Source organism: Hypanus sabinus, unplaced genomic scaffold (assembly GCF_030144855.1).
Source record: "Hypanus sabinus isolate sHypSab1 unplaced genomic scaffold, sHypSab1.hap1 scaffold_507, whole genome shotgun sequence".
Classification (NCBI taxonomy): Eukaryota; Metazoa; Chordata; class Chondrichthyes; order Myliobatiformes; family Dasyatidae; genus Hypanus; species Hypanus sabinus.
Genome location: NW_026781373.1, coordinates 43,241 through 69,391, shown reverse-complemented (window position 1 = coordinate 69,391; position 26,151 = coordinate 43,241). Strand labels below are relative to the sequence as shown.

Below are 26,151 nucleotides of genomic sequence, written 5' to 3'. Positions count from 1 at the left end.
AAGTTAGGTCTCTGTTCATTGGAGCGTAGAAGGTTGAAGGCGGATTTGATCGAGGTATTTAAAATTTTGAGAGGGATAGATAGAGTTGACGCGAATAGGCTGTTTCCATTGAGAGTAGGGGAGATTCAAACGAGAGGACATGATTTGAGAGTTAGGGGGCAGAAGTTTAAGGGAAACACGAGGGGGTATTTCTTTACTCAGAGAGTGATAGCTGTGTGGAATGAGCTTCCTGTAGAAGTAGTAGAGGCCAGTTCAGTTGTGTCATTTAAGGTAAAATTGGATAGGTATATGGACAGGAAAGGAGTGGAGGGTTATGGGCTGAGTGCGGGTAGGTGGGACTAGGTGAGATTAAGAGTTCGGCACGGACTAGGAGGGCCGAGATGGCCTGTTTCCGTGCTGTGATTGTTATCTGGTTATTGAGGGGTAAGAACTGTTTTCTGTGCAAGTTGCTGGGCAAAGGGGCAGCTGGTCTTTGATGTAACTCACTCGAGGGGTTGTTCAATAGGACTGGGATTAGCTGAGGAGCTCACATGGACTTTTCCTTTTATGCTATTACAGGGGTTAAGAGGACAGTGGTTACCCTCTTACCCCTTCTCCTCCGTCTTGCTCCCCAATGGTCCACTCTCCCATCAGATTACCTCTTCCATCTATTACTTCACAGCTTCTTACTTCATCACCCTCTCCCCCACCTACCAAACTTCCCTCTCACCTATCACCTGCCAGCTTGTACTCCTTCCCCACCCACCCACCTGGCTTCTGCCCCCTGCCTTTCCCGTCCTGGCGAAGGGGCTCAGCCTGAGGTGTCGACTGCTTCTCCTCCGCGCTGCCTGACCTGCCGAGTTCCTCCAGCACTGTGTTTGTGTCCCTCAAGATTTCCAGCATCTCCTGTGTTCACGAGGTTACAGAGGGTCGGGAAGCTGGAGAGTTACAAGGGCAGGGGAAGGGAGGGCTTTTGCAGTTAGAGGCCATTGGGCAGGGATTAAAGGTCAATGGGAAGATTTCCTGAGCACTGAGAGTGTGGATGTGATTCCCTGGGGGTAGAGCGTGTGTCTCTGTCACTGGATCTGTGTGAAATGTGAGGGTATGCTAAACTGTCTAGAGTTAGAGGGCCTGTCACTTTTAACTGTCCGGGAGAGAGGGCCTGTCGCTTTTAACTGTCCAGAGAGAGGGCCTGCCACTTTAACTGTCCGGAGAGAGGGCCTGTCACTTAAACTGTCCGGGAGAGAGGGCCTGTCACTTCAAATGTCCGGGAGACAGGGCCTGCCACTTCAACTGTCCAGAGAGAGGGCCTGTCACTTTAACTGTCCGGAGAGAGGGCCTGTCACTTAAACTGTCCGGAGAGAGGGCCTGTCACTTAAACTGTCCGGGAGAGAGGGCCTGCCACTTCAACTGTCCGGGAGAGAGGGCCTGCCACTTTAACTGTCCGGGAGAGAGGGCCTGCCACTTTAACTGTCCGGGAGAGAGGGCCTGTCACTTTAACTGTCCAGAGAGAGGGCCTGTCACTTTAACTGTCCGGAGAGAGGGCCTGCCACTTTAACTGTCTGGGAGAGAGGGCCTGTCACTTCAACTGTCCAGAGAGAGGGCCTGCCACTTTAACTGTCCGGGAGAGAGGGCCTGTCACTTTAACTGTCCAGAGAGAGGGCCTGTCACTTTAACTGTCCAGAGAGAGGGCCTGCCACTAACTGTCCGGGAGAGAGGGCCTGTCGCTTTTAACTGTCCAGAGAGAGGGCCTGCCACTTTAACTGTCCGGAGAGAGGGCCTGTCACTTAAACTGTCCGGGAGAGAGGGCCTGCCACTTTAACTGTCTGGGAGAGAAGGCCTGCCACTTCAACTGTCCGGGAGAGAGGGCCTGCCACTTTAACTGTCCGGGAGAGAGGGCCTGTCACTTTAACTGTCCAGAGAGAGGGCCTGCCACTTTAACTGTCCAGGAGAGAGGGCCTGCCGCTTTAACTGTCCGGGAGAGAGGGCCTGCCACTTTAACTGTCCGGGAGAGAGGGCCTGTCACTTTAACTGTCCAGAGAGAGGGCCTGCCACTTTAACTGTCCAGGAGAGAGGGCCTGCCGCTTTAACTGTCCGGGAGAGAGGGTCTGTCACTTTAACTGTCCAGAGAGAGGGCCTGTCACTTTAACTGTTCAGAGAGAGGGCCTGCCACTAACTGTCCGGGAGAGAGGGCCTGTCACTTTAACTGTCCAGAGAGAGGGCCTGCCACGTTAACTGTCCGGGAGAGAGGGCCTGTCACTTTAACTGTCCGGAGAGAGGGCCTGCCACGTTAACTATCCGGGAGAGAGGGCCTGCCACTTTAAGTCCGGGAGAGAGGGCCTGCCACTTTAACTGTCCGGGAGAGAGGGCCTGTCACTTTAACTGTCCGGGAGAGAGGGCCTGTCACTTTAACTGTCCAGAGAGAGGGCCTGTCACTTTAACTGTCCAGAGAGAGGGCCTGCCACTAACTGTCCGGGAGAGAGGGCCTGTCACTTTAACTGTCCAGAGAGAGGGCCTGCCACATTAACTGTCCGGGAGAGAGGGCCTGTCACTTTAACTGTCCAGAGAGAGGGCCTGCCACTTTAACTGTCCAGAGAGAGGGCCTGCCACGTTAACTGTCCGGGAGAGAGGGCCTGCCACTTTAACTGTCCGGGAGAGAGGGCCTGCCACTTTAACTGTCCAGAGAGAGGGCCTGCCACTTTAACTGTCCAGAGAGAGTTTAAATGTTGCGGATGGGGGGTGTGGCTTGCGACTGTCACTATATTTGTCCCAGGAAGAGGAGGGACCTGTCACTTTAAATGTCCGAAGGAAGGGGAGGCATGACACTTCATAAGGGGGTAGGGGGGAGGGGAGGGAGAGAACTTTAAAAGTCAGGAAAGTGAGAACACAAACTGAGTTGCATGTATCTGACACCTCATGTTTCTTTCTGCAGGAGTGGGGCAGAGGAGGGAGGTTGGAGACTTGGCTGGTCAATATCCCTCTCACCCTTTCTTTCTTACCTCCCATCTGCAGGACCTGGAAAGGACGGATTCCCTCTCCCAGGAGGCTGTGCGACCAGCGGTCAAGTGGCGGGGGGTTGGGGATGGTGTCGCGGGCAGTTGTTGTGGCCCTCCTGTCTCTCCTCCTCCTGCCCGAGGCCAGCACCACCTCCGACCCTCTATCCTGGGATGAGAATGGTTACATCCTCTACTGTCCCTGTATGGGTAAGTGAGAATCCTGCCGCAGCATCCCCACCGCGTCCCCGAGACCCCCACGCCTCACCGCGTCCTCTCCCACTCGTCCTGACCCGCTCTGTGTCTCCTCTCCTCCGGGTGTCGCCCACAGGTCGATTCGGAAACCAGGCTGACCACTTCCTGGGCTCGCTGGCCTTCGCCAAGATGCTGAACCGGACACTGGTGGTCCCTCCCTGGGTGGTCTACCGGCACCACACCCCTCCGTACACAAACGTAAGTCGTCTGGACACAACCTGTCGCACGGGATAGGAGCTGGTGTGCGCTCTGACTCTCCAAGGGGAGGGGTGGAGGAGGTTTAAAGATGATTGGCATTGTACTGCACGGAAACAGGACCCCGATTAACTGGGTGGCCAGCAGGGACTCTAGAACGGAGAAAAATAAGAACGTGGGGAGAGTGGGGTTGCAAGGGAAATTAAATCTGCCGTGATCAAATAGTGGAGCACACTCAGTGGGATAATGCTCCTGTGGTCTTAACGTACAGTATAGAACACAATGTTGTGCCAACCTTTTAACCTGCTCTATCTAACCCTTCCCTCCGCTTTGTATCATCTAATAAGACATGCTCTCTAATCCAGACAGCACCCTGGTTAAATCTCCTCTGACCCTCCCTAAAGCCTCCACCTCCCTCCTGTACGCGGAGGTTGAACTCTGCGGGTAAGGGCCGGTTTCGGTTCTGAGGCAGCTGCCGATCTCCTCGCTGCTCTGCATTCCTCTCATCTGTTTTGCCCCTTCTCTCTGCAGTCTTACTCTGTATTACCCTCTCCTCTATGTACTGTTTCCATCCTGTATAATTCCATGACCTTCTCTCTATCACCTTCTCCAATTCTGACCCTCCCTCTCTGCCCCAGTCTCCTCTCAATTCCCACTTTCTACACACCTCTCTACCTCCTGTCCCCTCCCTTCCAATCCTTCTCTCCTGCTTTTAACACTCCCTACCTCTCTGACATCATCCCTCTCTGCCCCTCTATCTTCACAAACCCCTCTATTGTTTTACCCCTCCTTGCATTACTCCCCCCGTTCTGGCTCTGACTTTCTTCCCTTCTCAATATTGCCCCCTCTGCAGTTCTGACTCCCTGTATTTTCCCCTTTCGCTTGTTTTTCCCTCTTTTTCTCTCCTCTCCCCCGTCTGGTTCCTCTCTGCATTACCTCATCTCCAGGTCTGACCCCCCTGTGTTAACATCTCCAGGTCTGACCCTCTCTGTGTTAACTTCTCCAGGTCTGACCCGCTCCGTGTTAACGTCTCCAGGTCTGACCCCCCCTCTCTGTGTTAACGTCTCCTGGTCTGACCCTCTCTGAGTTAATGTCTCCAGGTCTGACCCTCTCCGTGTTAATGTCTCCAGGTCTGACCCTCTCTGTGTTAACATCTCCAGGTCTGACCCTCCTCTCCGTGTTAACGTCTCCAGGTCTCACCCCCCTCTCTGTGTTAACGTCTCCAGGTCTCACCCTCCTCTCCGTGTTAAGGTCTCCAGGTCTCGACCTCCCTCTCCGTGTTAACGTCTCCAGGTCTCACCCCCCTCTCTGTGTTAACGTCTCCAGGTCTCACCCTCCTCTCCGTGTTAACGTCTCCAGGTCTCGACCTCCCTCTCCGTGTTAACGTCTCCCGGTCTGACCCTCCTCTCCGTGTTAATGTCTCCTGGTCTGACCAACTCTGTGTTAACATCTCCTGGTCTCACCCTCCTCTCTGTGTTAACGTCTCCAGGTCTGACCCTCCTCTCTGTGTTAATGTCTCCTGGTCTGACCCTCCTCTCGGTGTTAACGTCCCCAGGTCTCACCCCCCTCTCTGTGTTAACATCTCCAGGTCTCACCCTCCTCTCCGTGTTAACGTCTCCTGGTCTGACCCTCCTCTCCGTGTTAACGTCTCCAGGTCTCACCCCCCTCACCGTGTTAACGTCTCCAGGTCTGACCCTCCTCTCCGTGTTAACGTCTCCCGGTCTGAACCTCCTCTCTGTGTTAACGTCTCCAGGTCTGACCCTCTCCGTGTTAACGTCTCCTGGTCTGACACTCCTCTCCGTGTTAACGACTCCAGGTCTGACCCTCCTCTCTCTGTTAACGTCTCCAGGTCTCACCCCCCTCTCTGTGTTAACGTCTCCAGGTCTGACCCTCTCTGTGTTAACGTCTCCTGGTCTGACCCTCTCTGAGTTAACGTCTCCAGGTCTGACCCTCTCCGTGTTAACGTCTCCAGGTCTCACCCTCCTCTCTGTGTTAACGTCTCCAGGTCTGACCCTCCTCTCTGTGTTAATGTCTCCTGGTCTGACCAACTCTGTGTTAACATCTCCTGGTCTCACCCTCCTCTCTGTGTTAACATCTACAGGTCTGACTCTCTCTGTGTTAACGTCTCCTGGTCTCACCCCCCTCTCTGTGATAACATCTCCAGGTCTGACCCTCTCTGTGTTAACGTCTCCTGGTCTCACCCACCTCTCTGTGTTAACGTCTCCTGGTCTGACCCTCCTCTCCGTGTTAACGTCTCCAGGTCTGACCCCCCTCTCTGTGTTAACGTCTCCAGGTCTCACCCCCCTCTCTGTGTTAACGTCTCCAGGTCTCACCCCCCTCTCCGTGTTAACGTCTCCAGGTCTGACCCTCCTCTCTGTGTTAACATCTCCAGGTCTGACCCTCCTCTCTGTGTTAACATCTCCAGGTCTCACCCCCCTCTCCGTGTTAACGTCTCCAGGTCTCACCCCCCTCTCTGTGTTAACATCTCCAGGTCTCACCCACCTCTCCGTGTTAATGTCTCCTGGTCTGACCCTCCTCTCCGTGTTAACGTCTCCTGGTCTCACCCCCCTCTCCGTGTTAACGTCTCCAGGTCTGACCCTCCTCTCTCTGTTAACGTCTCCAGGTCTGACCCTCTCTGTGTTAACGTCTCCTGGTCTGACCCCCTCTGCGTTAACGTCTCCAGGCCTGACCCTCATCTCTGTGTTAACGTCTCCAGGTCTGACCCTCTCCGTGTTAACATCTCCAGGTCTGACCCTCTGTGTGTTAACATCTCCAGGTCTCACCCCCCTCTCCGTGTTAACGTCTCCAGGTCTGACCCTCCTCTCCGTGTTAACGTCTCCAGGTCTGACCCCCCTCTCTGTGTTAACGTCTCCAGGTCTGACCCTCTCTGAGTTAACGTCTCCAGGTCTGACCCTTTCCGTGTTAACGTCTCCAGTCCTGACCCTCCTCCCTGTGTTAACGTCTCCAGGTCTGACCCTCTCCGTGTTAACATTTCCAGGTCTGACCCTCTCTGTGTTAACGTCCCCAGGTCTCACCCCCCTCTCTGTGTTAACGTCTCCAGGTCTCACCCCCCTCTCCGTGTTAACGTCTCCAGGTCTGACCCTGCTCTCTCTGTTAACGTCTCCAGGTCTGACCCTGCTCTCTCTGTTAACGTCTCCAGGTCTGACCCTCTCTCTGTTAATGTCTCCTGGTCTGACGCTCTCTGCGTTAATGTCTCCAGGTCTGACCCTCTCTGTTAACGTCTCCAGGTCTGACCCTCCTCTCTCTGTTAACGTCTCCAGGTCTGACCCTCTCTGTGTTAACGTCTCCTGGTCTGACCCCCTCTGCGTTAACGTCTCCAGGCCTGACCCTCATCTCTGTGTTAACGTCTCCAGGTCTGACCCTCTCCGTGTTAACATCTCCAGGTCTGACCCTCTGTGTGTTAACATCTCCAGGTCTCACCCCCCTCTCCGTGTTAACGTCTCCAGGTCTGACCCTCCTCTCCGTGTTAACGTCTCCAGGTCTGACCCCCCTCTCTGTGTTAACGTCTCCTGGTCTGACCCTCTCTGAGTTAACGTCTCCAGGTCTGACCCTTTCCGTGTTAACGTCTCCAGTCCTGACCCTCCTCCCCGTGTTAACGTCTCCAGGTCTGACCCTCTCCGTGTTAACATTTCCAGGTCTGACCCTCTCTGTGTTAACGTCCCCAGGTCTCACCCCCCTCTCTGTGTTAACGTCTCCAGGTCTCACCCCCCTCTCCGTGTTAACGTCTCCAGGTCTGACCCTGCTCTCTCTGTTAACGTCTCCAGGTCTGACCCTGCTCTCTCTGTTAACGTCTCCAGGTCTGACCCTCTCTCTGTTAATGTCTCCTGGTCTGACGCTCTCTGCGTTAATGTCTCCAGGTCTGACCCTCTCTGTTAACGTCTCCAGGTCTGACCCTCCTCTCTCTGTTAACGTCTCCAGGTCTGACCCTCTCTGTGTTAACGTCTCCTGGTCTGACCCCCTCTGCGTTAACGTCTCCAGGCCTGACCCTCATCTCTGTGTTAACGTCTCCAGGTCTGACCCTCTCCGTGTTAACATCTCCAGGTCTGACCCTCTGTGTGTTAACATCTCCAGGTCTCACCCCCCTCTCCGTGTTAACGTCTCCAGGTCTGTCCCTCCTCTCCGTGTTAACGTCTCCAGGTCTGACCCCCCTCTCTGTGTTAACGTCTCCTGGTCTGACCCTCTCCGTGTTAACATCTCCAGGTCTGACCCTCTGTGTGTTAACATCTCCAGGTCTCACCCCCCTCTCCGTGTTAACGTCTCCAGGTCTGACCCTCCTCTCCGTGTTAACGTCTCCAGGTCTGACCCCCCTCTCTGTGTTAACGTCTCCTGGTCTGACCCTCTCTGAGTTAACGTCTCCAGGTCTGACCCTTTCCGTGTTAACGTCTCCAGTCCTGACCCTCCTCCCCGTGTTAACGTCTCCAGGTCTGACCCTCTCCGTGTTAACATTTCCAGGTCTGACCCTCTCTGTGTTAACGTCCCCAGGTCTCACCCCCCTCTCCGTGTTAACGTCTCCAGGTCTCACCCCCCTCTCCGTGTTAACGTCTCCAGGTCTGACTCTCCTCTCCGTGTTAACGTCTCCAGGTCTGACCCCCCCTCTCTGTGTTAACGTCTCCTGGTCTGACCCTCTCTGAGTTAATGTCTCCAGGTCTGACCCTCTCCGTGTTAATGTCTCCAGGTCTGACCCTCTCTGTGTTAACATCTCCAGGTCTGACCCTCCTCTCCGTGTTAACGTCTCCAGGTCTCACCCCCCTCTCTGTGTTAACGTCTCCAGGTCTCACCCTCCTCTCCGTGTTAACGTCTCCAGGTCTCGACCTCCCTCTCCGTGTTAACGTCTCCCGGTCTGACCCTCCTCTCCGTGTTAATGTCTCCTGGTCTGACCAACTCTGTGTTAACATCTCCTGGTCTCACCCTCCTCTCTGTGTTAACGTCTCCAGGGTCTGACCCTCCTCTCTGTGTTAATGTCTCCTGGTCTGACCCTCCTCTCGGTGTTAACGTCCCCAGGTCTCACCCCCCTCTCTGTGTTAACGTCTCCTGGTCTGACCCTCCTCTCCGTGTTAACGTCTCCAGGTCTCACCCCCCTCTCCGTGTTAACGTCTCCAGGTCTCACCCCCCTCTCCGTGTTAACGTCTCCAGGTCTGACCCTCCTCTCCGTGTTAACGTCTCCAGGTCTGACCCTCCTCTCTGTGTTAACGTCTCCCGGTCTGACCCTCCTCTCTGTGTTAACGTCTCCAGGTCTGACCCTCTCCGTGTTAACGTCTCCTGGTCTGACACTCCTCTCCGTGTTAACGTCTCCAGGTCTGACCCTCCTCTCTGTGTTAACGTCTCCAGGTCTCACCCCCCTCTCTGTGTTAACGTCTCCAGGTCTCACCCTCCTCTCTGTGTTAACGTCTCCAGGTCTGACCCTCCTCTCTGTGTTAATGTCTCCTGGTCTGACCAACTCTGTGTTAACATCTCCTGGTCTCACCCTCCTCTCTGTGTTAACATCTACAGGTCTGACTCTCTCTGTGTTAACGTCTCCTGGTCTCACCCCCCTCTCTGTGATAACGTCTCCAGGTCTGACCCTTTCCGTGTTAACGTCTCCAGTCCTGACCCTCCTCCCCGTGTTAACGTCTCCAGGTCTGACCCTCTCCGTGTTAACATTTCCAGGTCTGACCCTCTCTGTGTTAACGTCCCCAGGTCTCACCCCCCTCTCCGTGTTAACGTCTCCAGGTCTCACCCCCCCTCTCCGTGTTAACGTCTCCAGGTCTGACTCTCCTCTCCGTGTTAACGTCTCCAGGTCTGACCCCCCCTCTCTGTGTTAACGTCTCCTGGTCTGACCCTCTCTGAGTTAATGTCTCCAGGTCTGACCCTCTCCGTGTTAATGTCTCCAGGTCTGACCCTCTCTGTGTTAACATCTCCAGGTCTGACCCTCCTCTCCGTGTTAACGTCTCCAGGTCTCACCCCCCTCTCTGTGTTAACGTCTCCAGGTCTCACCCTCCTCTCCGTGTTAACGTCTCCAGGTCTCGACCTCCCTCTCCGTGTTAACGTCTCCCGGTCTGACCCTCCTCTCCGTGTTAATGTCTCCTGGTCTGACCAACTCTGTGTTAACATCTCCTGGTCTCACCCTCCTCTCGGTGTTAACGTCCCCAGGTCTCACCCCCCTCTCTGTGTTAACATCTCCAGGTCTCACCCTCCTCTCCGTGTTAACGTCTCCTGGTCTGACCCTCCTCTCCGTGTTAACGTCTCCAGGTCTCACCCCCCTCTCCGTGTTAACGTCTCCAGGTCTGACCCTCCTCTCCGTGTTAACGTCTCCAGGTCTGACCCTCCTCTCTGTGTTAACGTCTCCCGGTCTGACCCTCCTCTCTGTGTTAACGTCTCCAGGTCTGACCCTCTCCGTGTTAACGTCTCCTGGTCTGACACTCCTCTCCGTGTTAACGTCTCCAGGTCTGACCCTCCTCTCTGTGTTAACGTCTCCAGGTCTCACCCCCCTCTCTGTGTTAACGTCTCCAGGTCTCACCCTCCTCTCTGTGTTAACGTCTCCAGGTCTGACCCTCCTCTCCGTGTTAATGTCTCCAGGTCTGACCCTCTCTGTGTTAACATCTCCAGGTCTGACCCTCCTCTCCGTGTTAACGTCTCCAGGTCTCACCCCCCTCTCTGTGTTAACGTCTCCAGGTCTCACCCTCCTCTCCGTGTTAACGTCTCCAGGTCTCGACCTCCCTCTCCGTGTTAACGTCTCCCGGTCTGACCCTCCTCTCCGTGTTAATGTCTCCTGGTCTGACCAACTCTGTGTTAACATCTCCTGGTCTCACCCTCCTCTCGGTGTTAACGTCCCCAGGTCTCACCCCCCTCTCTGTGTTAACATCTCCAGGTCTCACCCTCCTCTCCGTGTTAACGTCTCCTGGTCTGACCCTCCTCTCCGTGTTAACGTCTCCAGGTCTCACCCCCCTCTCCGTGTTAACGTCTCCAGGTCTGACCCTCCTCTCTGCGTTAATGTCTCCAGGTCTGACCCTCTCTGTGTTAACGTCTCCTGGTCTGACCCCCTCTGCGTTAACGTCTCCAGGCCTGACCCTCATCTCTGTGTTAACGTCTCCAGGTCTGACCCTCTCCGTGTTAACATCTCCAGGTCTGACCCTCTGTGTGTTAACATCTCCAGGTCTCACCCCCCTCTCCGTGTTAACGTCTCCAGGTCTGACCCTCCTCTCCGTGTTAACGTCTCCAGGTCTGACCCCCCTCTCTGTGTTAACGTCTCCTGGTCTGACCCTCTCTGAGTTAACGTCTCCAGGTCTGACCCTTTCCGTGTTAACGTCTCCAGTCCTGACCCTCCTCCCCGTGTTAACGTCTCCAGGTCTGACCCTCTCCGTGTTAACATTTCCAGGTCTGACCCTCTCTGTGTTAACGTCCCCAGGTCTCACCCCCCTCTCTGTGTTAACGTCTCCAGGTCTCACCCCCCTCTCCGTGTTAACGTCTCCAGGTCTGACCCTGCTCTCTCTGTTAACGTCTCCAGGTCTGACCCTGCTCTCTCTGTTAACGTCTCCAGGTCTGACCCTCTCTCTGTTAATGTCTCCTGGTCTGACGCTCTCTGCGTTAATGTCTCCAGGTCTGACCCTCTCTGTTAACGTCTCCAGGTCTGACCCTCCTCTCTCTGTTAACGTCTCCAGGTCTGACCCTCTCTGTGTTAACGTCTCCTGGTCTGACCCCCTCTGCGTTAACGTCTCCAGGCCTGACCCTCATCTCTGTGTTAACGTCTCCAGGTCTGACCCTCTCCGTGTTAACATCTCCAGGTCTGACCCTCTGTGTGTTAACATCTCCATGTCTCACCCCCCTCTCCGTGTTAACGTCTCCAGGTCTGTCCCTCCTCTCCGTGTTAACGTCTCCAGGTCTGACCCCCCTCTCTGTGTTAACGTCTCCTGGTCTGACCCTCTCCGTGTTAACATCTCCAGGTCTGACCCTCTGTGTGTTAACATCTCCAGGTCTCACCCCCCTCTCCGTGTTAACGTCTCCAGGTCTGACCCTCCTCTCCGTGTTAACGTCTCCAGGTCTGACCCCCCTCTCTGTGTTAACGTCTCCTGGTCTGACCCTCTCTGAGTTAACGTCTCCAGGTCTGACCCTTTCCGTGTTAACGTCTCCAGTCCTGACCCTCCTCCCCGTGTTAACGTCTCCAGGTCTGACCCTCTCCGTGTTAACATTTCCAGGTCTGACCCTCTCTGTGTTAACGTCCCCAGGTCTCACCCCCCTCTCCGTGTTAACGTCTCCAGGTCTCACCCCCCTCTCCGTGTTAACGTCTCCAGGTCTGACTCTCCTCTCCGTGTTAACGTCTCCAGGTCTGACCCCCCCTCTCTGTGTTAACGTCTCCTGGTCTGACCCTCTCTGAGTTAATGTCTCCAGGTCTGACCCTCTCCGTGTTAATGTCTCCAGGTCTGACCCTCTCTGTGTTAACATCTCCAGGTCTGACCCTCCTCTCCGTGTTAACGTCTCCAGGTCTCACCCCCCTCTCTGTGTTAACGTCTCCAGGTCTCACCCTCCTCTCCGTGTTAACGTCTCCAGGTCTCGACCTCCCTCTCCGTGTTAACGTCTCCCGGTCTGACCCTCCTCTCCGTGTTAATGTCTCCTGGTCTGACCAACTCTGTGTTAACATCTCCTGGTCTCACCCTCCTCTCTGTGTTAACGTCTCCAGGGTCTGACCCTCCTCTCTGTGTTAATGTCTCCTGGTCTGACCCTCCTCTCGGTGTTAACGTCCCCAGGTCTCACCCCCCTCTCTGTGTTAACATCTCCAGGTCTCACCCTCCTCTCCGTGTTAACGTCTCCTGGTCTGACCCTCCTCTCCGTGTTAACGTCTCCAGGTCTCACCCCCCTCTCCGTGTTAACGTCTCCAGGTCTGACCCTCCTCTCCGTGTTAACGTCTCCAGGTCTGACCCTCCTCTCTGTGTTAACGTCTCCCGGTCTGACCCTCCTCTCTGTGTTAACGTCTCCAGGTCTGACCCTCTCCGTGTTAACGTCTCCTGGTCTGACACTCCTCTCCGTGTTAACGTCTCCAGGTCTGACCCTCCTCTCTGTGTTAACGTCTCCAGGTCTCACCCCCCTCTCTGTGTTAACGTCTCCAGGTCTCACCCTCCTCTCTGTGTTAACGTCTCCAGGTCTGACCCTCCTCTCTGTGTTAATGTCTCCTGGTCTGACCAACTCTGTGTTAACATCTCCTGGTCTCACCCTCCTCTCTGTGTTAACATCTACAGGTCTGACTCTCTCTGTGTTAACGTCTCCTGGTCTCACCCCCCTCTCTGTGATAACGTCTCCAGGTCTGACCCTTTCCGTGTTAACGTCTCCAGTCCTGACCCTCCTCCCCGTGTTAACGTCTCCAGGTCTGACCCTCTCCGTGTTAACATTTCCAGGTCTGACCCTCTCTGTGTTAACGTCCCCAGGTCTCACCCCCCTCTCCGTGTTAACGTCTCCAGGTCTCACCCCCCTCTCCGTGTTAACGTCTCCAGGTCTGACTCTCCTCTCCGTGTTAACGTCTCCAGGTCTGACCCCCCCTCTCTGTGTTAACGTCTCCTGGTCTGACCCTCTCTGAGTTAATGTCTCCAGGTCTGACCCTCTCCGTGTTAATGTCTCCAGGTCTGACCCTCTCTGTGTTAACATCTCCAGGTCTGACCCTCCTCTCCGTGTTAACGTCTCCAGGTCTCACCCCCCTCTCTGTGTTAACGTCTCCAGGTCTCACCCTCCTCTCCGTGTTAACGTCTCCAGGTCTCGACCTCCCTCTCCGTGTTAACGTCTCCCGGTCTGACCCTCCTCTCCGTGTTAATGTCTCCTGGTCTGACCAACTCTGTGTTAACATCTCCTGGTCTCACCCTCCTCTCGGTGTTAACGTCCCCAGGTCTCACCCCCCTCTCTGTGTTAACATCTCCAGGTCTCACCCTCCTCTCCGTGTTAACGTCTCCTGGTCTGACCCTCCTCTCCGTGTTAACGTCTCCAGGTCTCACCCCCCTCTCCGTGTTAACGTCTCCAGGTCTGACCCTCCTCTCCGTGTTAACGTCTCCAGGTCTGACCCTCCTCTCTGTGTTAACGTCTCCCGGTCTGACCCTCCTCTCTGTGTTAACGTCTCCAGGTCTGACCCTCTCTGTGTTAACGTCTCCTGGTCTGACACTCCTCTCCGTGTTAACGTCTCCAGGTCTGACCCTCCTCTCTGTGTTAACGTCTCCAGGTCTCACCCCCCTCTCTGTGTTAACGTCTCCAGGTCTCACCCTCCTCTCTGTGTTAACGTCTCCAGGTCTGACCCTCCTCTCTGTGTTAATGTCTCCTGGTCTGACCAACTCTGTGTTAACATCTCCTGGTCTCACCCTCCTCTCTGTGTTAACATCTACAGGTCTGACTCTCTCTGTGTTAACGTCTCCTGGTCTCACCCCCCTCTCTGTGATAACGTCTCCAGGTCTGACCCTCTCTGTGTTAACGTCTCCTGGTCTCACCCCCCTCTCTGTGTTAACGTCTCCAGGTCTCACCCCCCTCTCCGTGTTAACGTCTCCAGGTCTGACCCTCCTCTCTGTGTTAACATCTCCAGGTCTGACCCTCCTCTCTGTGTTAACATCTCCAGGTCTCACCCCCCTCTCCGTGTTAACGTCTCCAGGTCTCACCCACCTCTCTGTGTTAACATCTCCAGGTCTCACCCACCTCTCCGTGTTAACGTCTCCAGGTCTGACCCTCCTCTCCGTGTTAACATCTCCAGGACTGACCCCCCTCTCTGTGTTAACGTCTCCAGGTCTCACCCCCCTCTCCGTGTTAACGTCTCCAGGTCTCACCCCCCTCTCTGTGTTAACGTCTCCAGGTCTGACCCTCCTCTCTGTGTTAATGTCTCCTGGTCTGACCAACTCTGTGTTAACATCTCCTGGTCTCACCCTCCTCTCTGTGTTAACGTCTACAGGTCTGACTCTCTCTGTGTTAACGTCTCCTGGTCTCACCCCCCTCTCTGTGATAACGTCTCCAGGTCTGACCCTCCTCTCCGTGTTAACATCTCCAGGACTGACCCCCCTCTCTGTGTTAACGTCTCCAGGTCTCACCCCCCTCTCCGTGTTAACGTCTCCAGGTCTCACCCCCCTCTCTGTGTTAACGTCTCCAGGTCTGACCCTCCTCTCTGTGTTTATGTCTCCTGGTCTGACCCACTCTGTGTTAACGTCTCCAGGTCTCACCCCCCTCTCTGTGTTAACATCTCCAGGTCTGACCCTCCTCTCTGTGTTAACATCTCCTGTCCTGACCCTCCTCTCCGTGTTAACGTCTCCAGGTCTGACCCTCCTCTCTGTGTTAATGTCTCCTGGTCTGACCCACTCTGTGTTAATGTCTCCAGGTCTCACCCCCCTCTCTGTGTTAACGTCTCCAGGTCTGACCCTCCTCTCTGTGTTAACGTCTCCAGGTCTCACCCTCCTCTCTGTGTTAATGTCTCCTGGTCTGACCCACTCTGTGTTAATGTCTCCAGGTCTCACCCCCCTCTCTGTGTTAATGTCTCCAGGTCTCACCCTCCTCTCCGTGTTAACGTCTCCAGGTCTCACCCTCCTCTCTGTGTTAACGTCTCCAGGTCTCACCCTCCTCTCCGTGTTAACGTCTCCAGGTCTCACCCTCCTCTCCGTGTTAACGTCTCCAGGTCTGCCTGGCTCTGCATAGACTTGCCTCCCCTCCACAATCTGTGAGCCGCCCCAGAGGACGGGTGTCGGGGGGCGGGGTGTGAGCCTGCTCCTTCCCTCCCTCATGCATCCACCTCTGTTTCCCCAGGCCCATGTTCCGTTCTCGGAGTATTTCCAGTTGGAGAGGCTGCAGGATTTTCACCGGGTGGTCAGCATGGAGAGATTCATGGAGGAGCTGGCGCCTCAGCACTGGAAGCCCGGCCAGAGAGTGGCTTACTGCTTTGAGGCTGCTGCCCAGCGCAGCGCCGATCGGTCCTCCTGCCCCATGAAGGTGAGCTGGTGGGGCTGGGGGTGGGGGGTTTCTGTCCAGGGAGGGGAGGTAGGGAAGGGTTTGTGACTGGTGGGCTTAACATTGCCTGTGCCTCCACACCAACAGGATGGGAACCCCTTCGGGCCGTTCTGGGACCACTTTGGCGTGGAGTTTGACCGCTCGGAGCTCTTCAGCGGGATAACCTTCAGCTCCTATTACAAGGCCCAGTGGATGGAGAGGTAGGAGGGCGGTAGGGAAGGCGGAGGGAGGGGAACAGCCTGTCCACGGTCTCTGAGAAACACCGCCTCCTCCTCCCAATCCTGCCTCGGACTAGGACGGAGAGGTCATCCTAGTGGGTGAGGATTGGTGTGGGATTTCCTGGGGATGTGTAGGGAGTCACGAGGGAGTAAAGATGGAGGAGTTTCTAAGAGATGGGTGAAGGGTCCTCCATTGGACCTTCAGTACCAGGGATTAGGGCTAAGTCAGTTGTTTCTTGAGTCGAGTCTCAGCTTCATTTAGGGCACAGCAACCAGCAACTGGGGTCCTGACCGTGATGTCGTGCCCTTAGCAACTGGGGTGGCTGACTGTGATGTCATGCCCTTACGACTGGGGTCCTGACCATGATGTCACGCCCTTACGACTGGGGTGGCTGACTGTGATGTCACGCCCTGACGACTGGGGTCCTGACCATGATGTCACACCCTTACGACTGGGGTCCTGACCATGATGTCACGCCCTTACGACTGGGGTGGCTGACTGTGATGTCACGCCCTGACGACTGGGGTGGCTGACTGTGATGTCACGCCCTTACAACTGGGGTCCTGACCATGATGTCACGCCCTTACGACTGGGGTGGCTGACTGTGATGTCACGCCCTGACGACTGGGGTGGCTGACTGTGATGTCACGCCCTGACGACTGGGGTGGCTGACTGTGATGTTACACCCTTATGACTGGGGTGGCTGACTGATGTCACACCCTTAGCGACTGGGGTTGCTGACTGTGATGTCATGTCCTAAGCGTCCAGGTCACCTGACCATGATGTCACGCCCTTAGTGACTGGTCTGCCCGACTGATGTCACATCCTTAGTGACGAGGGCAACTGACTGATTCCCGGAGTGATCTTGTCGAGGTTGCAACGTGGTGGACTGAGGTTGCTGGGTTTGCATTGACATTACCTCCTACAATGTGAAACACAGTGGCATGAATGGCAGCAAACTCAATGTGTTCTATGCCCACTCTGAAAGGGAGAATGTAATGATATCTGTGAAGATTCCTGCTGCACCCGGTGACCCTGCGATCTCTGTCTCGGGGGCCAGTGTCAGGCTGCCTGTCAGGAAGGTGAACCCTTGCAAGGCGGAAGGCTCCCGATGGGTACCTGAAAACTTACTCCACCCAACTGGCGGAATATTCAAGGACATTTTCAACCTCTCACTGCTACGGGTGGAAGTTCCCACTTACTTCAAAAAGGCAACAAGTATACCAGTGCCTAAGAAGAATAATGTGAGCTGCCTTAATGACCATCGCCCGGTAGCACTCACATCAACAGTGATGAAATGCTTTAAGAGTTGGTCATGACTAGACTGAACTCCTGCCTCAGCAAGGACCCGGACCCATTGCAATTTGCCTATGGCCACAATAGTTCAACAGCAGACGCAACCTCAATGGCTCTCCACACGGCTTTAGACAATCTGGACAACACAAACACCTATGTTAGGAATACCATCTCAAATTTGCTCAAATAATATCTTTAAATTTGCTGACGATACAACCAGTGTTTGTAGAATCTCAGGTGGTGACAAGAGGGCGTACAGGAGTGAGATATGCCAACTAGTGGAATGGTGTCACAGCAACAACCTGGCACTCAGCATCAGTAAGACGAAAGAGCTGATTGCGGACTTCAGGAAGGGTAAGAGGAAGGAACACATACAAATCCTCATAGAGAGATCAGAAGTGGAGAGAGTAAGCAGTTTCAAGTTCCAGGGTGTCATGATCTCTGGGGACCTAACCTGGTCCCAGCATATCAATGCAGCTATAAAAAAGGCAAGACAGTGACTATTAGGAGTCTGAAGAGATTTGGTATGTCAACAAAAACACTCAAAAACTTCTATAGTTATACCATAGAGAGCACTCTGACAGGCTGCATCACTGTCTGGTATGGAAGGGCTACTGCACAAGACCAAAAGAAGCTGCAGAGGGTCGTAAATCTAGTCAGCTCTATTTTGGGGACTCACCTACAAAATACCCAGGACATCTTAGAGGAGCTGTGTCTCAGAAAGGCAGCGTCCATTATCAACGACCGCCACCACCCAGGACAGCCCTCTTCTCCGCTAAGATGTCCTGGGTACTTTGTAGATGAGTACCGAAGATGGAGCTAACTAAATGCTACCATCAGGTAGGAGGTACAGAAGCCTGAAGGCACACACTCATTGATTCAAAAACTCTTTCTTACCCTCTGCCATCCGATTTCTAAATGGACATTGAGCCCGTGAACACTAACTCACTTTTTTAATATATATATATGTTCTTCAATGATTTTTAATCTATTTAGTATACATATACTGTAACTGAGTTACTTATTTACTTATGTTTGGTTTCCATATTGCATTGAACTGCTGTTCAGTTAATGAATTTCGTGACACATGCCGGTGGTTAATAATTCTGATTCTGACCGCTGGTCCCTCTGCAGGTTTCCAGCGACTGAGCACCCGGTGCTGGCCCTCCCCGGGGCTCCGGCCCAGTTCCCCGTCCTGAGTGAACACCGACGTCTGCAGAGGTTCGTGGTCTGGGCCGAGAGGTTTGCACAGGAGGCGGAGGGGCAGATCAAGTCCCTGCTTCTCAGGCCCTACCTGGGCATTCACCTGCGTGTCGGAGTGGACTGGGTGAGCAGCCGGCGTGCTCGTAGTATGGGCAGGGGTAGGGCTCCACCCCGAACCGGGCCCCTGCATCCCACGTGACCCGCTCCGGGCCCTGCACACCCCACACATCCCCCACCCCCTTCGTGTGCCGCAACCACTATTCTCCACATTTACGTGCCTCTGCGCACTTACTGTCTGTTAAACCACTGGCATCTAGGGCAGCACTGAAGGTTCTCCATCTCTAGTGTCGTTCCGGGCTTCCTTCATCGTCAGTAGCCTCCTCTGGGCTGTCCCGGGTGATGACTCAGGAATACCAGATGTAGGGGGATTCTTTATTGCTGTTTCTGTAATAATTTTGTTTGACCAGTCAGGGTTGTTGGCCCTGAGCTGAACCCCCGAACCTGGAGGACCAGTGGACACACTCTCAGTATGGCCTCTGCCCTTTGACCTGTTTGACCTCTCTACCAAGAGCCAAAGCATAAAGCCCTGACCCCAGACTATGTAGCTCTCCGGGTCGGTGAGACATGCGAGCCTCCAGACCCTGCGACAAGCTTGTGTTCCTTATGGAGGTTCATGCCTCTAGTAGACTCTGCTGTATAAGGTCCACCATCTGCTTGAAGCCCAAGATCCCTCCCCACTGTAGTAAAGGTCCCTCCGCCCCCGTATGTTTGGGTTGGGTCTGGAAGCCAGTGCTATCTTTACTGTTCTGCATCACTTGTGTACCTTCCCCAACTTCTGACAACTTCTGTTTCTCTTCCCCCCCCCCCCCCCGCCAGAGGAATGCCTGCAGCATGGTGAAAGAGGGCACGGCTGGCCCCCACCTCATGGCATCCCCACAGTGTGTGGGTGACCACCATCACTCAGCCCACCCTCTCACCATGGAGATGTGCCTGCCCAGCCTGGCCGAGATCAAGCGGGCAGTGGGGACCTGGGCGCACGCCATCGGCGCCCAGTCTGTCTACATCGCCAGCGATTCAGAGCCCTACACCGAGGAGGTCAAGGAGGCTGTGGGCCGGAAGGTGAGGTGGGGAGAGGGGGAATGGGTGGGGCCCATGGGTGACAAACAGCACAAGAAGATCCTAAACAGGGGAAAAGCCCAGGGTATCACAGGAAAGATACCAACAGGGATAGAAGATTGGCAAACTGGCAGGAGATAAAGAGTTGGAATAAAGTGGGTCATTTGTTTGGCTGCTGGTGGCTGGAGGTGTTCTACATGGTTTGGCGTTGGGACCCCTTCTTTTCACGTTATATGTCAATATTTTGAATGATGGAATGGATGGCTGTGTGGCCAAGTTTGTGGACATTACGAAGATAGGTGCAGAGGCAGGCAATGTCAAGGAAGCAGGAAGTCCACAGAAGATCTTAGGGAGAACGGGCAAAGAAGTGGCAGATGATGTACTGTGTCGGGAAGTGTATGGTCATGTAGAAGGAATAAAGGTGTAGACTATTTTCTAAAGAGACAATTCAGAAACCAGAGCTGGAAAGGAACTTGGGAGTCCTAAAGGTTAACTTGCAGGTTGAGTTGTTTGTAGGAAGAAGAATGCGACGTTAGCATTCATTTCTAGAGAACCAAAATATAAAGGCAAGGATGTGATGCTGAGGCTTTATAAGGCTTTGGTCAGACCTCACTAGAAGTATTGCGAGCATTTGTGGGTCCCATATCTCAGAATCGGAATCAGGGTTATTATCACTGACATGTGTTGTAAAATTAACTTAGCAGCAGCAGTTCAATGCAATAGAACATAATACATAATGTAGAAGAGGAAAAAAGTAATAGTAATGATAAATAAGTAAATTGATTACAGTACACGTATATTGACTAGATTAAGAAAGGATGTGCTGGTGTCGGAGCGGGTCCAAAGGAGGTTCACGAGGAAGATCCCAGGAATGGGGGGTTACCGTATGGGGAGTGTGGATGGCTCTGGGTGGGAATCTACTGGAGGGTGGATCTAAATGAAACCTATGGAATATTGAAATGCCCAGTTAGTGTGGATGTGGAGAGGATGTTTCTAGTAGTATGGCAGTCTAGGAAGGACCAAGTTCAAGTTCAAGGTAGATTATCATTCAACCATACACGAGTACTCATGGGCAGCCAAACGAAACAGCATTACTCCAGGGCCCAGTACCAAGCGTTATACACAGCACAGGGCACACATAAGACATCACTGAAATAGTCACACACAAAAAATATACAGTCCAGGTCCCTGAGACCATGAAATTCGCATGAATCTTGTCTTCTGCCAAGCGAACGCTGGAGGGCAGCACCGACTCCAGCACGGACGCCGCCTCACACTGCCTCTGGTGGAGTGTGGTGTCCGTCAACAGAAGGCACAGTCTCTGTGGATGCCAGAGGATGATCGGTTCTTGATAAGGCAGAAGTTACAGGGAGAAAGCAGGGCTGAGAGGGATAATAAATCAGCCGTGATGGAATGGTGGGGCAGACTCGATGAGCTGAATGACCTCATTCTGCTGTTAAGTCTTATGGTGAACAGGCCCATCAGCCCGCTGATTACGTCCACCCCTTTTACACTAGTCGGTTGACCATCAAGCTCCTTCTTACACTGATCCCATTTCACTCTCCCCACACACTGGGGCGGGAGGGGGGGGGGCAATTTACAGCGCTCAATCAACCCACCAACTCTGCACGTTGTTGGGATGTGGGAGGGAACTTGAGCATGCATGCACACAGACACACACCCAGATACAAGCACACACAGAGACACGTGCACATGCACACAGACACACACCCAGATACAAGCACACACAGAGACACGTGCACATGCACACAGACACACACCCAGATACAAGCGCACACACATGACACGCACACACAATTCTTCCCAGGAATAAATCCAGCAAATGCTCCCTGAACCATTTCCACAACAATGATGGAATATCGGACGGGCATCTTATACATACAAGAGAAACTCTTACCCTCACAATCTACCTCATGGTGATCCTTGCACCTTATTGTCTGCCTGAACTGTGCTTTCCCTGCAGTTCAGGATCAAATCTGTAACCATAGTAAGAGGGTGAAAGGTTATGGGGAGAGGGCAGGTGAATGGTGTTGAAAGGGAAATGGAGCAGACCTGATGGGCTGAATGGCCTAATTCTGCTCATACAGTATTGTGCAAAAATCTTAGGCGCGCACACACACACACAGAAAGAGAGAGAGAGCGCATGCTAGGGAGCCTAAGACTTTTCCACAGTGCTGTAGTAATTTTATATATTGCACTGTACTGCAGCTGTTGCAAGAAAAAACACATTTCATGACGCATGTGAGTGATGATAAACCTGATTCTGATCTGGGTCTCTGTTGTGCACTGAGAGTGGGAAGGGGGCAGGGAAGGGGGAATCATGGTTGGGAAAAGGGGAAGGGAGAGGGGAGGGAGTGGGAAGCACCAGAGAGAACAATTAATACACCGATTGTTTGGAATCAAATGACCTTTCCTTGGGTCTCAGGGCTGGCTGTGTCTGCAACTGTGCCACCTTTCACTTCAGCTGCTCCTCTCTGCCACCCATCCCACAACCCTATCATGGCACTCCACCCTCAACAGTCCTGACATCTTTTATACCAGCCAGATTTACAAACTCACTCCCTGCTCCACATTGACAAATATAGTACTGTGTAAAAGTCTTGGGCACTGTGGCTATATATGCTTAAGACTTTTGCACAGTGCCCTTGGGGCTGTCCCAGGGCTCAGACCCACTGACGTTCGGGGGGGGGGGGGGGGTCAGTATGGCGGGGAACCTGCGGGTCGCAGTGTTCCCAACTGCCCTCGGTGGGGAGAGGTGAGTGGTCAGAGAAACGTGGTTCGCTGGTGTAGACAATGCAAGCTGAAACCACTGTAGGGGATGGAGGGACCAGATGGGGTGCTCTGCCCGGATGGTGTCGAGCCTCTTGAAGGTTGTTGGAGCCGCACTCGGCTGGCTTGTTACCTCTCTGTGCTGAATGGAGTCTTGCTGTGTAAACAATATCCTCCTCTGCAACACCCACTGACACTCTTTCCCCTCATCTCTCCTCTCCCCCTCCTGCATTCCACCCTTCCCCTCACTCCCTTCTCCCCCAACCTCCTAACCCCACCCTCTCCCTCTGGATCCCCTCCTCCTCTCTTTCCCCACTCTCACCGACCCTCGCCTATCCCCTTCACACCCCTCTAACACCCTGCGTCTCTGCTCCCCCTCCCTCCCCACAGGTCCGTGTGATCCACCGCCCCTCCCAGTTGCCACAGACTGACCTCTACATCCTGGCCCAGGCTGACCACTTCATCGGGAACTGCGTCTCCTCCTTCACCGCCTTCGTCAAGCGAGACCGGGACGTTCACCGGCGCCCCTCCTCTTTCTTCGGCCTGGACCACCCCCCCTCGCCCAGGGACGAGCTCTGAACCAGCGGTGTGGATGGAGACGGGTGGAGGAATGGGGTGATGGGGGGGGTTGCCAGGGCAAACCCCTCACACTCACAACACCTCAGACCCCAGAAGTGACAGCGGGGGTGGGGGTGTTGGTGACTGGCCTACCTGTGTCCTGGGAGAGGGGGGACCTGGCAATACCCCCACTACCTCCCCTCTGCCTTTTGCCCCAGCTGAAAGAAAACATCTGTGCGGAGGTCGGGGGGGGGGCGAAGAAACTTGGACCAACACAGGGTCAACCATTGGATGGGTGTCACCCACCTTTGACTCTCCCCTCCCCAGCCTACCTCCTCCCTTCAGTTGTTGCTCTTATCTCCTCTCCCATCATTCCCTTCTCATCCAACCCCATTCCCCCCCCCGCCACACACACACACACACACAATTCCAGCTATGGGCCAGGGGGGTGGGTCCATCAACCCCGCTGGAGACGGGAGTGATGGCCATTATGCATTGGTCCACTTGGAGCACAGCTGAGAGCCCGTGTGTGTACCTGCCCCAAAGGCACTGACCTACAGAATTACAGGGGCACCAAGCTTTTCAAATAAACTCCTGTCTTCTCTCTGTTATATCTCGCAGCAGCAACCTCGATTCAGACCTCAGCCTTGACACCGGAGTGGGAGTCTGGTTGTAGGACGGACTCACTCCATGAGTCACACCAAACCATCTCTGTATGCACTCCCAGATCGTTGCAAAACCACACAGTGTGGAGGAAACTTCACTCTGTGTCTGACCCTGGGAGTGTGTGATGGGACAGAGTGGAGGGAGCTTCATTCTGTGTCTGACCCTGGGAGTGTGTGATGGGACAGAGTGGAGGGAGCTTCACTCTGTGTCTGACCTTGGGAGTGTGTGATGGGACAGTGCGGAGGGAGCTTCACTCTGTGTCTGACCCTGGGAGTGTGTGATGGGACAGTGCGGAGGGAGCTTCACTCTGTGTCTGACCCTGGGAGTGTGTGATGGGACAGTGCGGAGGGAGCTTCACTCTGTGTCTGACCCTGGGAGTGTGTGATGGGACAGAGTGGAGGGAGCTTCACTCTGTGTCTGACCTTGGAGTGTGTGATGGGACAGTGCGGAGGGAGCTTCACTCTGTGTCTGACCCTGGGAGTGTGTGATGGGACGGTGTGGAGGGAGAGTCACTCTGTGTCTGACCCCGGGAGTGTGTGAGGGACGGTGTGGAGGGAGATTCACTCAGTGTCTGAACCCGGGAGTGTGTGATGGGATGGTGTAGAGGGAGCTTCACTCTGTGTCTGACCCTGGGAGTGTGTGATGGGACAGAGTGGAGGGAGCTTCACTCTGTGTCTGACCTTGGGAATGTGTGATGGGACAGTGCGGAGGGAGCTTCACTCTGTGTCTGACCTTTTTTTTATTACAAAATCCTTTATTACAAATTTCGGTGCTATACAATATATACAAAACAGTGGCAAACACAATTACTTCACTACAAATAGACAATAGACATTACACCAGAATGTTGCCATCTCTATTCACGATGGCATTTACAGCCCGCGGAGCCCAACAGTCTCGAAACTCCTCTAAGGCCGCTGTGGACTGCGCGTGTTCTTTTTCAATAGTTACCCGGGCACGAACATACCCCCTAAACATTGCCAGGCAGTCTGTCCGGGGAGATCCTCCCACCACCCGTTTCCAAGACCCTCGGATGGCGGATTTCGCCAGCCCCAGGAGCAAGTTGACTAGGACATCCTCATCCCTCCATGCCCCCTTCCTTACTGGATGACCATATACAAATAGGGTGGGGCTAAAATGCAGCCAGAAGGCAAGAAGCAGCCTACGTAAATACGCAAAAAGGGGCTGCAGCCTCACACACTCCATGTACATGTGGTACATGGTCTCCTCCAGCCCGCAGAAGTGGCATGCGGGTGGGAGATCCGTGTACAAACTGAAAAAATTATTGCAGGGCACCGCTCTATGCAGCACCCTCCAGCCGAGATCCCCCAGGTGCATGGGAAGAACCCCCTTGTAAAGGGACTTCCATTGGGGACCCTCCTCACCTCCAGGTGGAAAGACCGACCGCCATGGCGTGTCACGACGGTGGACAAGGGCAAGGAACTGGAGGGTGTGGAGCAGTGTTCGAACGCAAACCAGTGACTGTCTGCCCTCTCCCACTGGGAGACTCAAGACCGCTGCAGAGACCCAGTGTTTCCTGTTGCCCCAGAAGAAGTCCACTAACTTCCTCTGCATTCTTGCAACTAACAGGGCAGGAGGGGCCAAGGTGACCATCCAATACCACAACTTGGAGGCCACCAGCTGGTTTATGACCACCACCCTGCCTCAATAGGAAAGCACCCTGAGGAGGCCTGACCAGCGCCCCAGCCGGGCCATGACTTTCGTCTCCAGGTCCTGCCAGTTCGCCAGCCAGGTCTCCCCAGAAGGACTCAGGTGGACTCCCAGACAGAAGAGACGTCTAGTGCTCCACTCAAAAGCTCTCATCTCCGGCAGGGAGTCCACCTGCCACTGACCCACTAAGAGTCCGGAACATTTCGCCCAGTTGATCCTGGCGGAGGATGCTGCCGAGAAAATGTCTTGGCACTCGCGCATCCTCCGCAGGTCATTGGGATCTGTCATCATGAGGAGTACATCATCGGTGTAGGCCGAGAGGACGACCTCCATGTCCGGTTCACGCAGAATCAGACCTGTCAGCCTTTGCCGAAGAAGGCTTAGGAATGGCTCGACACAGATCGCATACAATTGACCGGACATGGGGCATCCCTGACGTACTCCTCTCCTGAAGGGAATGGGCGCTGCCAGTGATCCATTGACCTTAACAGGGCACTCTGCGGCAGAGTAGAGGAGCTGAACTCGGGCCACAAAGTGTGGTCCGAGCCCAAAGGCCTGCAGAGTGCCCACCAGGAAACTATGGTCTACCCAGTCAAACGCCTTCTCCTGGTCAAGAGAAAGAAACGCTGCCGGGGTCCCAGTCTCCTGGTGCAGGTGGATCAGGTCCCGTACTAGGTGGACATTGTCCAGGATGGAGCGGCCCGGGACCGTGTAAGATTGGTCAGGATGAATCACCTGTCTCAGTACTGAACCAAGACGGTTGGCCATTGCCCGGGTGAAGATCTTGTAGTCTGTGCACAAGAGGGAGACCGGGCGCCAGTTCTTTAGCAGGCGGAGGTCTCCCTTCTTGGGCAGTAGGACCACAACAGCTCTCCGCCTTGAGAGGGGCATTTCCCCGGTGGCTAGGCTCTCCCCTAGAACAAGGCTGTAATCGACCCCCAGGACATCCCAAAAAGCCTGATAAAACTCTACACTCAGACCATCTAAGCCAGGGGATTTACCCCTCCGGAGTTGCCGAAGGGCAGTAAACAGCTCCTCCCCAGTCAGGGAGGCATCCAGACGCGCTGCGTCCTCTGGGCTGACCTTTGGTAAATCTTCCCAGACGTCATTGCACGTCCCCGCATTTGACGGATCCGGTGAGAATAAGGACCGATAGAAAGTGCGGACTTTGATAATTTCGTCAGGATCCATGATGGAGGAGCCATCAGCAGCCAGTAGCTCCATCAGCTGCTTTTGGACTCCCCGCCATTTCTCCAAC

The 26,151-nt window shown here is 54.3% G+C and overlaps 1 protein-coding gene across 2 annotated transcripts in view; it reads left to right on the top strand.

Moving 5' to 3' along the window:
- Window positions 1–23,167, top strand: part of pofut1 (protein O-fucosyltransferase 1) — a 49,412-nt gene extending 26,245 nt beyond the window's left edge. For both annotated transcript variants that reach the window (XM_059961731.1, XM_059961730.1), the window contains exons 2-8: window positions 2,992–3,182; window positions 3,304–3,425; window positions 15,174–15,356; window positions 15,462–15,574; window positions 18,024–18,216; window positions 18,969–19,211; window positions 22,389–23,167. In XM_059961731.1, the coding sequence (XP_059817714.1) occupies window positions 3,062–3,182; window positions 3,304–3,425; window positions 15,174–15,356; window positions 15,462–15,574; window positions 18,024–18,216; window positions 18,969–19,211; window positions 22,389–22,577 (1,164 nt within the window). In that variant the 5' untranslated portion in view covers window positions 2,992–3,061 and the 3' untranslated portion in view covers window positions 22,578–23,167. The remainder of the gene's footprint in view (window positions 1–2,991; window positions 3,183–3,303; window positions 3,426–15,173; window positions 15,357–15,461; window positions 15,575–18,023; window positions 18,217–18,968; window positions 19,212–22,388) is intronic.
- The last annotated feature ends 2,984 nt before the right edge of the window (window positions 23,168–26,151 follow it).